A 19,639-nucleotide genomic window follows, 5' to 3' on the forward strand; every position below is an offset into this window, starting at 1 on the left:
AACATTCGTGTGCTCAATAATATAAAAAGCCACGCAGCTTCATAAACTGAACTACACTTATAATTTGAACAAGGAGTTTGTGAGACAAGGGATCGAGTATCAAAGTCTTTTATAACCTCGGTCATTACCGACTGTCACAAACTGAAGCAGTAACATCATGACATCCATACTTCATGTCAACTACCCTCATTTACTCTTCACTTCTATTAACGAGAGTGTTTCCGAGACGATACGTTACCGTACCTTAAACTTTTTTAAAGGGCCGGCAAGGCTCCTGTGATTGCTCTGGTGTTGCGAAAAAGTGTGGGCGGAGATGATCACATTCTCTTTCATAAACAAATAATTTCCCTGTAGAAGCCGCGGTAGGTACCAAAGAAGGGAGCATGATCTAGCGTTAACTTAAAATAAAACAGAAGTTTCTCCCTTTTGAATGTATTTGCCCAACAGTTAGAGTTGATCTGCACTATTTCATCTTATCGTTAATAAATTAATTGTATACTTATATCGTTAATTAGTTAATTGTTATTATTATAAGAGGAATTAGCCTTATAACTGAGAAATGCTTTCACGGCCGATAAACACATTCCCATAAAATCGTTAGGACTTATGTGGGGTACTTTGGCATCCAAAAAATCGCGACGAAAAAGATTTGAAGTGTAGAGTTGAGAAGCTAGTAAACTAGAAAGTGTAAGTATTATCACATACAGCGTCAAATAAGTGCCTGAGGCGCATTATAACATATTAAACTCACCCTATTCTGAACGGTCAAGACGAGCAGTTGTCTTTGAAGTTCGACGGGATTGCTCTCCTGTAGAATCGCCGCGAACTTCTTGGAGTCGGTCGAGGACAGTGGCGGCGGCCGCTGCGGTGTCTGGAGGATGCTATCCAGCCTTCCCAGCGGACTCTGCGCCGGAGAAGACTGACGAGCAGCTGCTAATGCCTCCAGGTGTGCGGTGTGCGCTAATAAGGCGTCGCGCTCGCAACGCAGAAGCGCTACGTCCGTACAGTCTCCGCACCCAGACGACAACACTCGAGCGAAAGATTCTTCCGTAGTCTTTGAATGCCTCTCGTCCAGCTCGCCTCGCAGCGATTCCGCTTCTTCGCGTAATCTGATACCTTTACGTTGGATGACATCGAGTAAAGCCCACAAGTCGTCTTCGATGGGGCGAGACCTCGAGGCAGACGTGGAAGCCGAGGCGGAGGAATGCGCGTCCTTCCCGCAGGAGGTCTCCGTGCTGAAGCCTGAGTCCTGGACGGAGGGTTGGGGCTTGGTCCGCGAAGAGTCCCCGCCGCCTCCCGCCAGCTTCCGCCGCACTCTGACGCCAGGCTCCCAGTCTCGCCGCGCCCCACTGGCCGGGGTCGAAGGTGCCATCTTGGAGCGCAGGTTTGGAAATGTCTCGATGACGAGATCTCGAAACTCGAGTAGAGCGCCGACCTCATTCTGAAGTTCCTGAAATGTGTGAAATCACCATTTAATGCAAAGTTGCAAGGAGTAATAAATAATATTTGCCAACTCAAATGTACGTAACACGATAACAATAAACTAAGTAACTAACGGTCTTACAAATAAACTCGGTACAACGTTATAACTGCTACATGGGGCACACTGAAAGTTTTGCACTTCTAGCTAATCGGAACTATTTGAATTTCGAATGTTATATTTTTTGAAACGTTGCAACCTTCTTAGTATTGAAAAAACAATTGGCGGTAAATCATTTGTCAATTGTTTTTTATCAGACATCAAAGTTCTACGTACGCAACGAAAATGGAATTAAGTCGAAAAGATTTCAGAGCGATGATTTTAAAAGTTCTCTCTCACCGCAAGACTGTGCCGCTCGTCTTCAAAATGCTTTTGGGAGAGAAGCACCTTGCTTGAGCACCGTGAGGCGATGGTTTGGTGAATTTGAGAGATGTCGGGTTTCTTTACATGCCGAATTTGGTGAAGGGCGGCCTTCAACTGCCGTCAATGAAAATAATGTGGCTACTGCTAAGCGGCTAAATGAAGAAAACACGCGGATTACCTATGAGACAATTCGAGGATTATTGGGGATTGGTATGAGCCAAATTCAGAAAATTTTACACAAATAATTGAAAGTTCGGAAACTTTGTTGTCCTCATGCACTGACAGCGGAGCAGAAGCGGGCTCGCGTGGAATGGTGCTCACAGATGCTAATGAAGTACTTCCACGGACATTCTGTTTTGCTGTTTATGACATTGTCACACGAGACGAAACGTGGATTTTTTTGAACCCGAAAAAAACAGCAATCTTGTGTTTGGTGTTTGAAAATGAGAACAGGCCAACAAAAATGAGGCAGGCGAGAAATGTTGGTAAAAAAATGATTGTATTTTTTTTCTCAGCTACGGGACCTATCTGCACAATTTCACTTGAAGATCAAAAGAGTGTTAATGCCGAGTGGTATTTTATCATTTGTTTACCCAGGCTGTTAAAAAAAGGTCGCGAAAGACGACCAAAAAGCCGCGTTCTCCTACATCATGACAATTCGCTTCTTCACACGCGGCCAACAGAACTAAGTCATTTTTAGCTTCCGAAAAAGTACAACTCGTCACCCATCCTGCACATGACCCCGACCTAGTGATTTCTGTATTTTTCCCAAAATCAGAGGTTTCACTTTTACCAATTCCGAAGAGGCAGTGATAGCGTTCAATCAGCACGTAGACACTGTTTTAAAAAATGGTTCGATCGCATGAAAAAATGTTTAAAATGTGGAAAGGAGTGTATTTTGAAAAGCAATAAATATAATATTTTGGTTAATATATTGTTTTTTTAAGTTACGCAAAAGTTTTGTGTGACCTACGTAATAAACCAAGAATATGCGTAATGTTTACAAATAGACAAAGCAAACTTATGATTGGTTTATTCGGACGTTAAACGTTTCCCGCGTTTATTTGTACGGCTGCTTGACATTCGGAATACTTCAGCATTAATATTGTATTGACAGCGATATAGTCAAGATTTTGCATATTTTTGTAAGTATTCAAACGGTTCATAAATAAAATTGATAATAATATGCCCAAGCGATTCAGTTTTACAAATGAAGTACTATGAGACAAAAGATATAAAATAGTTTTTCCAACCACACAAAAGTTCCCAGTCTAATAAATTTTTTATTTCATTAGAAATGATGCAAGGTTAAGGTTCTTGGGGTAGCCTAATTCCCTAGAGGACGCGTCCCCAGGTGGCGTATAGGGGAATGCTCGATGGAGGGTCAAACCTTCATAGGATAGGAGGGAAATAAAATACCTCCCGCGGACAACAAGGCCGGAGAAGGATACTCTGTCAACAACGCCTGCCCCGGGCTTTTCCGACGTATTCGGAGTAGAGGTCGTGGGCAGTGCTGGATGTCTAGACTGGGGCATGCAGAAGAGTTGGCGGCGGATGAACCCCTAGCGGGTCAACGGCGCCACTCGCACCTGGAGTATAGGTGACAGTCTTGGCGTCAGGTGGCAACCGGCCGTAAAACACACAGCCAAAACACAATCTCCTGATACAAGAATGAAAGTACAACATGAAAGGAAAGAGATACATACTAGGGCGTTCCCCCTAAGCGACGACTTCGGACACAGCGCTACCAACATGCGCATAGCGAATTGGAACATTGGTTCACTGACTGAGTGTAGCCAAGAATTGGCACAGACTTTACATAGACGCAATATAAACATATGCTGTATTCAAGAACTTTAGTTTAAAATGGATAGGCTCGAAATCTAGAAATATTGGTCAAAATTACCAACTGTATTACCATGGCTCGTCAACTAGAAATGGAATGGGCATTATACTTGACAAAAATCTGAAACAAAGAGTTATTAAGGTAGACCGAATAAATGATAGGATAATGTACGTCAAACTCGCGCTCGACAATCAGCCCTGCCTTAACATTACTTCCACTTATGCACCGCAGACAGGCTGCCGAAAGGAAGATAAAGAAGCTTTTTGGGAAGAACTACAAGAGTTACTCCAAATTATACCAAATACGGAGAGGAAAATCATTGCAGGAGACCTTAATGGACATGTAGGCAAGAAAGCTCCAATGGACAATGCCCATGGAAACTTCGGGTATGGCATTCTCAAAAATCAAGGAAAAGACATCTTGGAACTAGCATCAAACTTTGATATGTCCATAGTATACCATTACCATATACATACCTTTTTTCAGAAAAAGGATGAACACCTAATCGCCTACAAAAGAGGAAGGGACTCCTCACAGATTGACGTTTTCCTTTGCGATGCGGCTATACGCAGACTGCGCTTTTGAGACTGCAAAGTTATCCCAGGGGAACTTTAACTCAGCATCGTATTCTTGTAGCCTGTCTAACATTACCGAATTGGAATAAAAACTGCACAATTAAATCGCTCCCAAGAATCAAATTGTATAATTTTAACAAAGCAAAAGGGGCCATAGCCATGAAACAAGTAGAAGAGTATCTCGCAGACTCTATAGATTACTGTGACACAAAAGATGCGAACTCAGCATGGAATGATTTACACGCCCGCATTTTATCATCTTGGCAGAAGACACTAGGGATATCAAGAGGCAGTAAGCTAAAAACCGACAAGGATGCTAGTTGGTGGTCTAGTGAAGTTAAGCAAGCTCTCGCCGAAAAGAAATCCAGTTTTAAAAAGTGGCAAGAATCAAAAGCGGAATTGGATAAAACCCAGTATATGATTGCAAATAGAGCTGCAAAACGAGCTGTAGCCATTGCAAAAGCATCATCAGAGGATCCGCTGATATCTCGACTGCAAAATGCTGGAACCGATGAAGAAATTTTCAAAATAGGCAAACAACGTTTAAACAATCACAAGATTTTAAACAAAACAAATGCATCAATGACACTTCAGGAAAATTATTAACTACAGACAAAGACATAAATAACAGGTGGCAGGAATATTTTCAAAAACTACTAAATGTAGAATTTCCACATTATCAAATATCACTTATTTCTCCAATTTCTGGCCATATAGAAGCTATTGTACCTACCGAAATTACAACCGCTATTATTTTAATGAAAAATGGCAAAGCCACAGGCTCTAAATACGAAATACCTGCAGATCTATGGAAAAAAGCAGGTGCCTATGGTGTAAAATGGCTAACAAAACTATTTAACTTGATTTTATCTAAAAGGAACTATGCCAGACGTGTGGAGACTGAGCAACATGATACCATTCTACTAGAATAAGGGAAACATAGTAGAGTGTGGAAATTACAGAGCGATCAAGTTGACGTCACCTACCCTTAAGATCTGGGAAATAGTTATGGTCAAGAGACTGTATAAACTCACAACAATTTCACCAAATCAGTACGGCTTTACTGCGGGAGTGGGCACTATTGATGCAATACATACCTTAAGGATACTAATGGACAAGTACAAAGCCCTTAAAAAGGATCTGCATATGGTCTTTATAAATCTGGAAAAAGGTTTTGACCGCATACCTCGTTAGCTCATTTGGCAAGCACTCACGGCCCAAAAAGTACCGGAACAGTACATAAGTATCATCCAGACACGTATAAAAACGTGACCACCCAAGTTGTTTCACCTGCTGGCAAGAGTAAGCTTCAAATTGAAAGTCGGCGTTCATCAGGGATCTACACAGAGTCCCCTACTATTTAACATCGTCATGGACTACATAACCAAAGATCTTCAAAAACTGGCCCCGTGGACACTTTTATATGCGGATGATGTAGTCCTAGTGGAGGAATCACTGCCGGAACTTCAAAATAGCTTCGAAGCATGGCTGGTTGCATTGGAGGGAAAAGGTCTAAGAGTGAGCCGACAGGAAACTGAATATATGCACTGCAATTTCTCTGAAAGCGACACATACCCAGCCACCACCCAGAATGGAGGGAAACCCCTTGAATAAGATTGACGGATTCAAATATCTCGGGTCCGTTATTAACACTAAAGCCAATATCGAAAGTGATATTCAAAATAGAATAAAAACAGAATGGCTGAAGTGGAGATCTCTTACTGGTGTTCTATGTGACGCTAAAATGCCAATTAAAACTAAGCGTTGCCCAGCTTTGCTCTATGGATCAGAATGCCGGGGAATGAGAAAATGTGACGAACAAAAAATGCATGTCACCGAAATGAAAATGTTGCGTTGGACTGGGGGTGTTACACGGTCAGACAAAATTCGTAATGAGTATATCCGAGGCACCTTTAAAATTGCACCTATACATCATAAAATACAGGAAGGCCGATTACGCTGGTATGGGCATGTGATGCGTAGGGACGAACACTACATGACGAGATGAGTCATGGATATGGATGAGGCGAAGAGAGGCAGAAGCCGCCCACCAACTACCTGGACTTGAACTGTTAACAAAGACATGACGATGCTAGGCCTAACGCCAGTAATGACCCAAGAACGCAAACAGTGGCGATCTTGTATATGGAGGGCCGACCCCGAATAGGGAATGTGCCAGGGGAATTTAAAATATATATAAATGATGCAAGGTTAGTCGGAAGGATCTACTGTAGGGAGGCAAAACCTCATAGGCATATGATTAACAAAATTTTATGATGAATACGCGCAGTTATTATACCTGGTCTATGTAAAACAGACAGTTTGTTCAATAGTTGAATGTGAATTTATATAAATTTGAAAACAGTAAACATTTAAATTTCCACAAGTTATTTTATTACGAGAGCAAATAAGCACGTGAGTCTGATGGTAAGTGATCACCGGCATCCATGCGACTTACAACGACTTCCAACACCAAAGGAACAACTTTATTTTTGACCAGGAGGTTCAGTGCTTTTGACTTTATTTTTATTTTATTATGATTCACCATTAAAAAATACATAAATCTTCAAATTTTCACACGTCTACCAGCAACACCTATTTTTGTTTCGCGATTTAAATATTTTTCTATTCCATCCACAGATACGCAATACAGTTGTAAGATGACAATCGAATATTATAATTATTGTAGTACGATAAATTTTATGTACGATATATTTGGTAGGTCTGAGAATCGTTCGTCATTTATTGTTTATAGCCCAAAAATTTTAATTATTGAATTTTTTTATTACTTTATATGGCAATACAACGGTTTGCTGGGTCAGCTAGTATATAAATACAATTGCACTTATTGCTTTGAGTCACAAGATGTCAAGTCTCATTTGCCCAGTTTTTCTCTAGCTACGGCGTCCTTCAGAGCGAAACATAATAATGTTTAAACATTACTGCTTCACGGCAGAAAAAGGCGCCGTTCGCGTTGTGGTGCCCATAATCTCGCCTTCCACTGGTGAAAAGCCTGTTATAGTTATAGAAAAGAAATAAAGTGACCTGTAGAGCAACGAGTGATTTAGCCTGCTCGGAGATGAGGTAGTTGAACTGGCCTGGCGGAGACCGCAGCTGCAGGCACTCCATGCCGGAGCTCGAGCCGTCCGCGCCGCCGCAGCCGCCTGTCTGAAACAGAACACCACATTACATTTACACGAGCCAACAACCTGTGATATAGGTATTCGTAAAACATGTCAATTAACAGTTCCACACGTCCGTTCTGAACGTAATTCATTGTTATATTAACAATGTATATTGCAAATTATCGTATTTGTTGTATCACCGCTCTTCGACAACACCTCCCTTATAGCCTCGCCTAGAATCGGAATAGGTCATCTCGAGCGATTGCCAATTTCGTCGTCATCTGGAGGGCAAAGCCAAATTGTCTTCGGGGAAGCTGGCCACTGGTCATAAATAGAGCGCGTCGACAAAACGAGCGTATGGCTCACATGATGTTATCTGATCACCGCCGCCCACATTCTCTTGCAACACCAGAGGAATTACAGGAGCGTTGCCCACCGTTTAGAAAGTAGGTACTCATACTATTTTGTGTTTCAACTGTAGAGTGTTTGTGTTTAAAACTCTGGCTTTAGTAAGTTTTACAATGTGATCATGTTTAAAATGTCAATATGACTATTGATTAAGGTATACCGGGGCACTACAGGCGTATTTTAAAGATTGAACGAAACTTGACACCAACCTGCCGACAATTGTATTGACTATGAGTGACTGATATGTATTCGAAGTGACGTCCTTTTTGTGCGTTACTTTTTTTTTAATTTATATTATATATATTCCGAATATATAGGTATTTCTAAATCAAAAAATACAGGTTCCATAAAAGTAATCGCCAACATGTCATATATAAAAACCTTCTCCGACATACGTTGCATCTTATGGGAAAAGTTTGTGTGCTTAATGGAATCCAATTTAAATTTGGCTTTATATAGTATGTATTTTGAGTAACGCGAGTATTACACATCTAAATAAAACACTTTTTAAAGGATTAAAATTACTACATGACAGGTCTATATATATATATATATATATATATATATATATATATATATATATGAGATGGATAATCTCATCTCTCGTCAACCACAGTCCCCCTGGAAACATGCTCTGAAAAGGTCATGAAACGTCGGGTTGACTAATATAATAATAAAAATGTATCTTTTACGCAAAATGAAGGTAAAACACAGTAACAATTACACGCGTTTTAATCCTTTAAAATGTGTTTTAAAGTAAATCGTCATTTCAATATCATTAAAAAAAAACAATTATAATATATCTCGGAGATTTATTTGGATTTAAAATCGGGCGTCACGTTGTTGGTATCCACCATGTTATTTAAGTTGATCAGTGCGCACAACCGGCGCGGGCGCTAGCTTGAAGACGACTGCGACTTCTCAATTAGCGCTCTACTGATGGACAATAATAACTAACTTCAATCACGTCACCGACAGTGACGTACACAGTGACAACATCAAACACACTTTGAAAGATGACGTTCGCCATCAGTTCAGCCTAATACACAGAGTAGAATATAATCATACAGGCCATATTACTTTTATATTCTAATTCTCCGACACGGCCAATCCAACGCGCTCTCGCGTTGATTTATCGACGTCAAGTCCAGCCTGGACGCCACAGCGAATAGCACACAAGTAAAGCGTTTACAAACAGCTTTCAACCTCCCACAAAGCAAAGCGTTAAAGCTTTCAGCACGTCACAGCTCTGGCGTATAGCAAAGCGTTGGCGCTTTCAGCATTGCTCAGAGGCAGCACTTAAAACACGCTGCAAAGTGTTGCAGCTTTCAGCATCAACCTTGGGTCAAGACAGATCAGCCCAACCTTACTGCAAAGCGTGATGGCTTTCAGCAGGACATCAGGATAAAGCGATAAGGCTTTCAATCCAAATATGACAAAGCGTAGAAGCTTTCAATCCTAATATGACACTTTCAATCCAAATATGACAAAGCGTAGAAGCTTTCAATCCTAATATGACACTTTCAATCCTAATATGACAAAGCGTAGAAGCTTTCAATCCTAATATGACACTTTCAATCCTAATATGACAAAGCGTAGAAGCTTTCAATCCAAATATGACAAAGCGTAGAAGCTTTCAATCCTAATATGACACTTTCAATCCAAATATGACAAAGCGTAGAAGCTTTCAATCCTAATATGACACTTTCAATCCTAATATGACAAAGCGTAGAAGCTTTCAATCCAAATATGACAAAGCGTAGAAGCTTTCAATCCTAATATGACACTTTCAATCCTAATATGACAAAGCGTAGAAGCTTTCAATCCTAATATGACACTTTCAATCCTAATATGACAAAGCGTAGAAGCTTTCAATCCAAATATGACAAAGCGTAGAAGCTTTCAATCCTAATATGACACTTTCAATCCAAATATGACAAAGCGTAGAAGCTTTCAATCCTAATATGACACTTTCAATCCTAATATGACAAAGCGTAGAAGCTTTCAATCCAAATATGACAAAGCGTAGAAGCTTTCAATCCTAATATGACACTTTCAATCCAAATATGACAAAGCGTAGAAGCTTTCAATCCTAATATGACACTTTCAATCCTAATATGACAAAGCGTAGAAGCTTTCAATCCTAATATGACAAAGCGTAGAAGCTTTCAATCCTAATATGACACTTTCAATCCTAATATGACAAAGCGTAGAAGCTTTCAATCCAAATATGACAAAGCGTAGAAGCTTTCAATCCTAATATGACACTTTCAATCCAAATATGACAAAGCGTAGAAGCTTTCAATCCTAATATGACACTTTCAATCCTAATATGACAAAGCGTAGAAGCTTTCAATCCTAATATGACAAAGCGTAGAAGCTTTCAATCCTAATATGACACTTTCAATCCTAATATGACAAAGCGTAGATGCTTTCAATCCTAATATGACAAAGCGTAGAAGCTTTCAATCCTAATATGACACTTTCAATCCTAATATGACACTTTCAATCCTAATATGACAAAGCGTAGAAGCTTTCAATCCTAATATGACACTTTCAATCCTAATATGACAAAGCGTAGAAGCTTTCAATCCTAATATGACACTTTCAATCCTAATATGACACTTTCAATCCTAATATGACAAAGCGTAGAAGCTTTCAATCCTAATATGACACTTTCAATCCTAATATGACAAAGCGTAGAAGCTTTCAATCCTAATATGACACTTTCAATCCTAATATGACAAAGCGTAGAAGCTGTCAATCCTAATATGACAAAGCGTAGAAGCTTTCAATCCTAATATGACACTTTCAATCCTAATATGACAAAGCGTAGAAGCTTTCAATCCTAATATGACACTTTCAATCCTAATATGACACTTTCAATCCTAATATGACAAAGCGTAGAAGCTTTCAATCCTAATATGACACTTTCAATCCTAATATGACACTTTCAATCCTAATATGACAAAGCGTAGAAGCTTTCAATCCTAATATGACACTTTCAATCCTAATATGACACTTTCAATCCTAATATGACAAAGCGTAGAAGCTTTCAATCCTAATATGACACTTTCAATCCTAATATGACACTTTCAATCCTAATATGACAAAGCGTAGAAGCTTTCAATCCTAATATGACACTTTCAATCCTAATATGACAAAGCGTAGAAGCTTTCAATTCTAATATGACACTTTCAATCCTAATATGACAAAGCGTAGAAGCTTTCAATCCTAATATGACACTTTCAATCCTAATATGACACTTTCAATCCTAATATGACAAAGCGTAGAAGCTTTCAATCCTAATATGACACTTTCAATCCTAATATGACACTTTCAATCCTAATATGACAAAGCGTAGAAGCTTTCAATCCTAATATGACACTTTCAATCCTAATATGACACTTTCAATCCTAATATGACAAAGCGTAGAAGCTTTCAATCCTAATATGACACTTTCAATCCTAATATGACAAAGCGTAGAAGCTTTCAATTCTAATATGACACTTTCAATCCTAATATGACAAAGCGTAGAAGCTTTCAATCCTAATATGACACTTTCAATCCTAATATGACAAAGCGTAGAAGCTTTCAATCCTAATATGACACTTTCAATCCAAATATGACAAAGCGTAGAAGCTTTCAATCCTAATATGACACTTTCAATCCTAATATGACAAAGCGTAGAAGCTTTCAATCCTAATATGACAAAGCGTAGAAGCTTTCAATCCTAATATGACACTTTCAATCCTAATATGACAAAGCGTAGAAGCTTTCAATCCAAATATGACAAAGCGTAGAAGCTTTCAATCCTAATATGACACTTTCAATCCTAATATGACAAAGCGTAGAAGCTTTCAATCCTAATATGACACTTTCAATCCTAATATGACAAAGCGTAGAAGCTTTCAATCCTAATATGACAAAGCGTAGAAGCTTTCAATCCTAATATGACACTTTCAATCCTAATATGACAAAGCGTAGAAGCTTTCAATCCTAATATGACACTTTCAATCCTAATATGACAAAGCGTAGAAGCTTTCAATCCTAATATGACAAAGCGTAGAAGCTTTCAATCCTAATATGACAAAGCGTAGAAGCTTTCAATCCTAATATGACAAAGCGTAGAAGCTTTCAATCCTAATATGACACTTTCAATCCTAATATGACAAAGCGTAGAAGCTTTCAATCCTAATATGACACTTTCAATCCTAATATGACAAAGCGTAGAAGCTTTCAATCCAAATATGACAAAACGTAGAAGCTTTCAATCCTAATATGACACTTTCAATCCTAATATGACAAAGCGTAGAAGCTTTCAATCCTAATATGACAAAGCGTAGAAGCTTTCAATCCTAATATGACACTTTCAATCCTAATATGACAAAGCGTAGAAGCTTTCAATTCTAATATGACACTTTCAATCCTAATATGACAAAGCGTAGAAGCTTTCAATCCTAATATGACAAAGCGTAGAAGCTTTCAATCCTAATATGACAAAGCGTAGAAGCTTTCAATCCTAATATGACACTTTCAATCCTAATATGTCAAAGCGTAGAAGCTTTCAATCCTAATATGACACTTTCAATCCTAATATGACAAAGCGTAGAAGCTTTCAATCCTAATATGACAAAGCGTAGAAGCTTTCAATCCTAATATGACACTTTCAATCCTAATATGACAAAGCGTAGAAGCTTTCAATCCTAATATGACAAAGCGTAGAAGCTTTCAATCCTAATATGACACTTTCAATCCTAATATGACAAAGCGTAGAAGCTTTCAATCCTAATATGACACTTTCAATCCTAATATGACAAAGCGTAGAAGCTTTCAATCCTAATATGACAAAGCGTAGAAGCTTTCAATCCTAATATGACACTTTCAATCCTAATATGACAAAGCGTAGAAGCTTTCAATCCTAATATGACACTTTCAATCCTAATATGACAAAGCGTAGAAGCTTTCAATCCTAATATGACAAAGCGTAGAAGCTTTCAATCCTAATATGACACTTTCAATCCTAATATGACAAAGCGTAGAAGCTTTCAATCCTAATATGACACTTTCAATCCTAATATGGCAAAGCGTAGAAGCTTTCAATCCTAATATGACACTTTCAATCCTAATATGACAAAGCGTAGAAGCTTTCAATCCTAATATGACAAAGCGTAGAAGCTTTCAATCCTAATATGACAAAGCGTAGAAGCTTTCAATCCTAATATGACACTTTCAATCCTAATATGACAAAGCGTAGAAGCTTTCAATCCTAATATGACAAAGCGTAGAAGCTTTCAATCCTAATATGACACTTTCAATCCTAATATGACAAAGCGTAGAAGCTTTCAATCCTAATATGACACTTTCAATCCAAATATGACAAAGCGTAGAAGCTTTCAATCCTAATATGACACTTTCAATCCAAATATGACAAAGCGTAGAAGCTTTCAATCCTAATATGACAAAGCGTAGAAGCTTTCAATCCTAATATGACACTTTCAATCCAAATATGACAAAGCGTAGAAGCTTTCAATCCTAATATGACAAAGCGTAGAAGCTTTCAATCCTAATATGACACTTTCAATCCTAATATGACAAAGCGTAGAAGCTTTCAATCCTAATATGACACTTTCAATCCAAATATGACAAAGCGTAGAAGCTTTCAATCCTAATATGACAAAGCGTAGAAGCTTTCAATCCTAATATGACACTTTCAATCCTAATATGACAAAGCGTAGAAGCTTTCAATCTCCAATACTACAAAATTATCAATAAAGAAAACCATATTTATTATTGATGCGAGGATAACTTTGTACTAAAACTAAGTTGCCAACCGCAACCGATGAATTAAGGCCTTATCGGCATCGTATCGTACTTTATCTCTTTTTACTAGTTCGTCCATCCTATGTTTTGCTTCTCGTCTTATTTCTATTAAATCCTCTAGCTCAGCAATCGAATCGTGCGTTCACTTACTGCAGCCGATAACAAGTAAACGTGAATCGAATAGTTTTAGGTGAAATTTAACCTTGTTAGGTACAAACACTTGCTAGCGTGAACTCGTTAGCAGGCGTAGTTTTCTTGTCGTCATGTTGGTATTAATTAATACCTTCACGACCTTCACGTCTAAAGTAGCCGTTTTGTTCTAACTTGGAACCTTCCTTGCTCACGCTTTTCGTCTTCATTTGATTCCACCGTTAACATATTCCAAGCTAAATAACTTCTGCCCGATATTATTTTGAAACAGTATTTCTCGAGAGCATCTTACAAATAAGTTACTCATGGTACCAATTTTCTATAAAAACCGCTGCAGAACATTATTTCGCTTGCAATAAAATTTCGATAGTCTTTTAGGTTATGACTCACATTATACTACCAAAATGAATGACCGATAGAGGCGCCGTATAATTTTAGATATCTACAAATCTTAACAAAGTTGCTAGTGAGTAGGATCACTGTAAGCTCATGTTGGATATACTGATTATCGCGAAGATTTTATCTAGGTGGACTCCTATTACAGCCAATTAGCAACTGGATCGGTCTCTTACCAGTACTTCTAGACATTTTGCAATATAAGGAACCTCATCTAGAACAGATTATAAGTTAAAACCGGCATTATCCGTTCTGACGGGCAGGTCCGGACCTGCCCGTCAGAACTGTCTGGGGTACCGGTACCCCAGGCTCCACTAGCTATTTCATGGAATTCAATGGATCACTCCGTACAAACACCTTGGAACTCTTGACCCGTGAAAGAAGTTCCTTGGTCAGAGATAATGTGCTTGTGTGTACCGAATATGTAAACGAAATTTCGCAACGCTTAGCTAGCGGATCGCGTAGTTAAGTCCTTAGCAGCTGTTAAATAGCAGAATACTATGAAAGTATCAATTACGTATTTCTAGGGAACCCTCCGTCACTTGAAAGAGCATCCGTCAACTACGGCATACTTGCCATCTGAGCACGAACTTATCCTGACCGTATGATCAACGATCAAACTTCCTTTATTGTAGTTAGCTAGCACAAATCCGCATTATGAGACGGGACGTTATCGCGAACCCACTACACTCACTCTGATGAAAGACCTCGGAATGGTCCGAAACTAGTCGGTACCTACACCGATAAAACGTGAGTAAAACCGTGCATGGAAATATCAGCTCACGGCGACGCACCACACTTTTCCGTAACTGTTGCAGTAACAATTACACGCGTTTTAATCCTTTAAAATGTGTTTTAAAGTAAAGCGTCATTTCAATATCATTAAAAAAAAAACAATTATAATATATCTCGGAGATTTATTTGGATTTTAAATCGGGCGTCACGTTGTTGGTATCCACCATGTTATTTAAGTTGATCAGTGCGCACAACCGGCGCGGGCGCTAGCTTGAAGACGACTGCGACTTCTCAATTAGCACTCTACTGACGGACAATAATAACTAACTTCAATCACGTCACCGACAGTGACGTACACAGTGACAACTTCAAACACACTTTGAAAGATGACGTTCGCCATCAGTTCAGCCCAATACAAAGAGTAGAATATAATCATACAGGCCATATTACTTTTATATTCTAATTCTCCGACATATATTAATGCAAGCAAAGACGGTCCGATTTAATTTTTAATTTAGCGATGTAATACAAGCTCCATTGGATGTTACTCGGGCTAGTAGTAGTATGGCCGTATCCTTGGGTTGGTAAACATTCGAGTGTGTGAACCGACACTCATTATACAATACATTGGTTAATTTAAACACTCACATCACGATTGACAAACTACTGAGAACGAGTCGTGATTACTGTCTGGTATGGCGCCTACGTTAACTGTCTATTACAATTGTGTTATGTTTAGTTAGCGCGCTCAATAGTTACATGTCACCTTTCAATTTATATCACAGCTGTGACAAAAGCGTGCCGCAGAAAATGACCAAAACAGCTCTCGAGAAGTTATTTAATTTATGTAGTGGTTAATAGTTTGATGGTATGTGGTATGTAGGCTGACCGTGGACTTACAATATATTATCGTATACACAAGCTGACAACCTGGTAATTCGTGACCAGTTTTGTTTGTGTGTAGTGATTAAATATTTAAAATATTGAGGACGTTGATCAATACAAGCGACGCTGACTGTTTCTTACTTGTCACTCAGAATCGGATTCAGAAATAATAGATTACAAGTCCTCTGTCAAAAATCTCTGTTTTTATCATATACCTGTATATAGCTTTATTTTAACACATCTATATGTTATACATATTATACTAGCAGGTGCCCACGACTTCGTCCGCGTATAATTTCTGATTTCCATTGAAAATTTTCTTGCTGGAAGGACAATCAAACCTATCGACAAAAGTCCTACCGCTAGTAAAAACCGCACTTCATAGTTCCTATAGAGGTCGCAATTTACGTTTTTTTTTGGAATAAAGAGCTGACGGCTATATTTTCTCCAAACTTCCCCGTAAATAAAATTTTAATTTACATAGTTTGTATGCTTTGTAGTTTCTGAGATTTCGAGATTACTCGCTTTTATTATATACATAATATATAGATTGAGCGATCGCTGTTGTAGCTAAGGATTCATTTGATTACCACATCTCCATCTATCTTAACGAAATTAAGACATGAAAAGTATTTAGAAAATGATGACAATTACAAGAACGAAATATAATATGAAACTCACTTTACGTAGTACTGTACGTTTTACGTAGGTACTATGTTGACAATAGCGGTTCATTGGTGAACACTATTGACGTAAAATTGACAACACATAGTATTACCGTTAGGCACGCAGAATCACTAATACTTTATAATGTGTTATGTCTTATATGACCATTTATTCGTTTGTATTATACTTAAGTATTGGTGAATTTTGTTACAATTAGTAGAAAATTAACCATTTTAGAAGTAGTGTTATTATTCAGTATTACTAATTCTTTAGCTACATTGAAAATAAGCCCATTAGCAGCCGTATAATTGCGTTCGTCTTTTCAGCCGCAAGACGTCCACTGCTGGAGAACAGCTTCCGCCAAAGATCTCTACGAATATCGGCTGCCTATTCTGGCGATCTTAACCAGATCATCAGTCCATCTTGTTGAAGGTCTACCACTACACTATGTCTGCCAGTACGTATTCGCCATTCGAGGACTTCACTGCCTCAACGGCCATCTGTCCGTCGAGCTATGTGCCCTGCCCACTGCCACTTCAGTTTCGCATCCACCTGGACTATTTCAGTGACTTTGGTTCTCCTACGGATCTCGCAAGGACACTCCGAGTATAACACTTGTTATGTACTATTACATATTCTTCGGCATAACCCTCTCCATGGCCATCAGCGTCATTTATTGGTGTTAGGCATTTCAATGCAATTCAAATGAAATGACTAAGCGATTGCCTTCAAAACTGGTTTGTTTAGAAAAACCGCACGATATCCAAGTGATTATGTTAATTTGAATTAAATCGTTGCTTGTTGAAGTTTCAATGTTGAAAGTAACTTATATTTAGTGGTACACATTTCGGCCTCTAAAGTAATTGCTTATTATAGAGAGTCAATCGCCTCTTATTTGATTAAATTAGAGATTATTTGATAAATACAAGCTAAGTCTTCATTCAAATATTACAGATTGTTATTTGATATAACTACGAGTAGTTTCATTTGTTGGTAAATTTCGCTTTACAGAATTCATCGATACCTGAGGTTCTGTTTTTTATCTTCCGTGTTTAGGACGCGTGTCTGGGTGCAGTAAAGTTTAAGAAAAAAAGAAAGTTTATATTTCATAATCAATGACGTTCTATACACATATAAGGACCATTCACAGTCTGATAGCGGAGCGCCAATAGTGTGCTTAATGACAATGTAAGCACACTTTTGTCCTTATTTTTGTATCAAATGTCAAATTTCGAATCAAATCTGAACTGAATAAATGTTTTACATTGCTTCTTTTTGAGCAATAATATTTTAAACAAGTGGAGTAAATGCGTCAATGTATAGATCAGTCGGAGCATGTTAAGGTGTAATTTGTTCCATATTTCAGCTTTATTTTATACGACTATGGTTTATCTATATCTATAGAACGTCATTGTTTTGTCAGCTACTGGTTTAATATTCTAATACTAAGGAACTAATGCCAAGCGTGGCTGACTGTTTACGACACGTCAATTAAAATAGCTTTCCTTTTCTATTTCGGTAATAGTATATCTAATAATATATAACGGAGATCCGTTAGAGCAATGGAAGTCCGTAATCTACCTACCTCTCTGGCCACTGGCGTGATGTATAAATATAATATAGGAGGGATCTACTTCAGAATGGTTCAAGCATGTGTGGTGTGTACAAAAAGTAATGTATTGATAGCGAGTTGACATATCTGCATGAATCATTTGATCATTTCTGTATCATCACGCATGATGTTAGTATTTCAACAGATGATACTATCGACTGAGTTAAGATACTAAAAATGATGATCAAGCGCAATCATTTCCGTATTGGCACATCAACCAACGGTAATGAAGATGGGCCTCGGTGACTCAAATGATTCAGAGTAAACCTTGATAAATGTAACTAAAAAGGTGTTAAGCCCACAATAACATCTAGAGTAGCATGAAGAGATATCATATGATATTTGTGATAGCGATAGCACAACACATCGACATACTAGAGTGTCTGATAACGCGCCTGTCATGTAGCTGAGATACGCATGTTTCAGTTGAGTGCATTGCGAAATATATTTTTCGGTGTCGAATACACCTACCAATTTATAGTTGAAGTTATAATAATTGTAAATCATTTCGTTGTAGCTGTGCAAAATAGTTTCAATATTCTTTACTTAATATGGTGAACTTTGTAAGTTTGAACGTAGGAGTCTTCGTAACTCTCTATTCAACTAATAAATTTGACATATATTTAGAATTAATGATCTTCAGGTTGATGATAAGCAGCCTATTTTAAAATTTACACAACTAAAGCTAACATTATTTAAATTTCCTGCGAAAAGGACACAAAGAAAAAACAAATCTAGGCCGATTTGAAAAAAATTCATAAAGCCATAAAATTTTATATTTCTGTGTTTTTAATAATGGATTAAAATTTATTAATAAAATTACTAGTATTTACATTCATAAAGTTAAAAAATAATGTTTTTGATTGGTTAGATAAAATACAAGAAAATCGGGAGACCCTGGGAACGGCACTGAACCTGCAGTTTGTAGCTGATATTTTGGCGCGTTCTCAACAACCCGATGTCATTTTATACAGAAAGTAAACGGTCTCCTAATATTTAGAAAAAATAATCAATAAGGACGAGTTTTTAGGTAAAATGACTTGATTTCCAACGTTGATGGTTACACTTTAAGTCGTTTTTGTTACTGCAGCCATCACTATTTTTGCCTTTCGCATGTTTACAACTCTACTGACGATAGTTTATTGAATAATTACTGAAACCTACAGAACTGATCTAATAAAATACCCAAAAAAAGAAGGAGATACATTTAGAGTAGTGAGTGCAGTAGACACTTGACTCGCAGCTTCAGTGCCCAATGGTTGGTGTAATAAAGATAATGTTGCCAGCTCACAAGTGGTAGCCCACAGTTTCACTTTCCTCCGTTGCGTCACAACTCATGAGGCCGCTCGAACACCACATTGTTTACACGTTATTATAATAATTTTCTAATGCCGTACGACATTATGCGCGCCTTAATTACCATACGAGTTATAAAACGGAACTGCTTGTCCGGTTTATGTTTTAACCAGTTCTTTTACCAGATCAGAGGTTAAAACATGCACATCAAAAATAAATATTTAGTGATAAATAATGGAAATCCGAAAAAACACCAGAAAGTGTCTTCACCTTAATAGA

At 38.0% G+C, this 19,639-nt stretch overlaps 1 protein-coding gene across 3 annotated transcripts in view; it reads right to left on the reverse strand.

Annotated features, from left to right (window-relative positions):
- Positions 1 to 19,639, reverse strand: part of LOC126967979 (uncharacterized) — a 116,364-nt gene that overhangs the window by 11,666 nt on the left and 85,059 nt on the right. For 2 of the 3 annotated variants that reach the window (XM_050812717.1, XM_050812719.1), the window contains exons 2-3: positions 7,310 to 7,432; positions 752 to 1,450 (exon numbers count right to left, since the gene is read on the reverse strand). In XM_050812717.1, coding sequence (XP_050668674.1) covers positions 752 to 1,450; positions 7,310 to 7,393 — 783 coding nt within the window. In that variant the 5' untranslated portion in view covers positions 7,394 to 7,432. The remainder of the gene's footprint in view (positions 1 to 751; positions 1,451 to 7,309; positions 7,433 to 19,639) is intronic. The other variant, XM_050812716.1, reaches the window with a different exon arrangement.

The sequence above is a fragment of the Leptidea sinapis genome, chromosome 14 (genome assembly GCF_905404315.1).
Source record: "Leptidea sinapis chromosome 14, ilLepSina1.1, whole genome shotgun sequence".
In the NCBI taxonomy this organism is placed as follows: Eukaryota; Metazoa; Arthropoda; class Insecta; order Lepidoptera; family Pieridae; genus Leptidea; species Leptidea sinapis.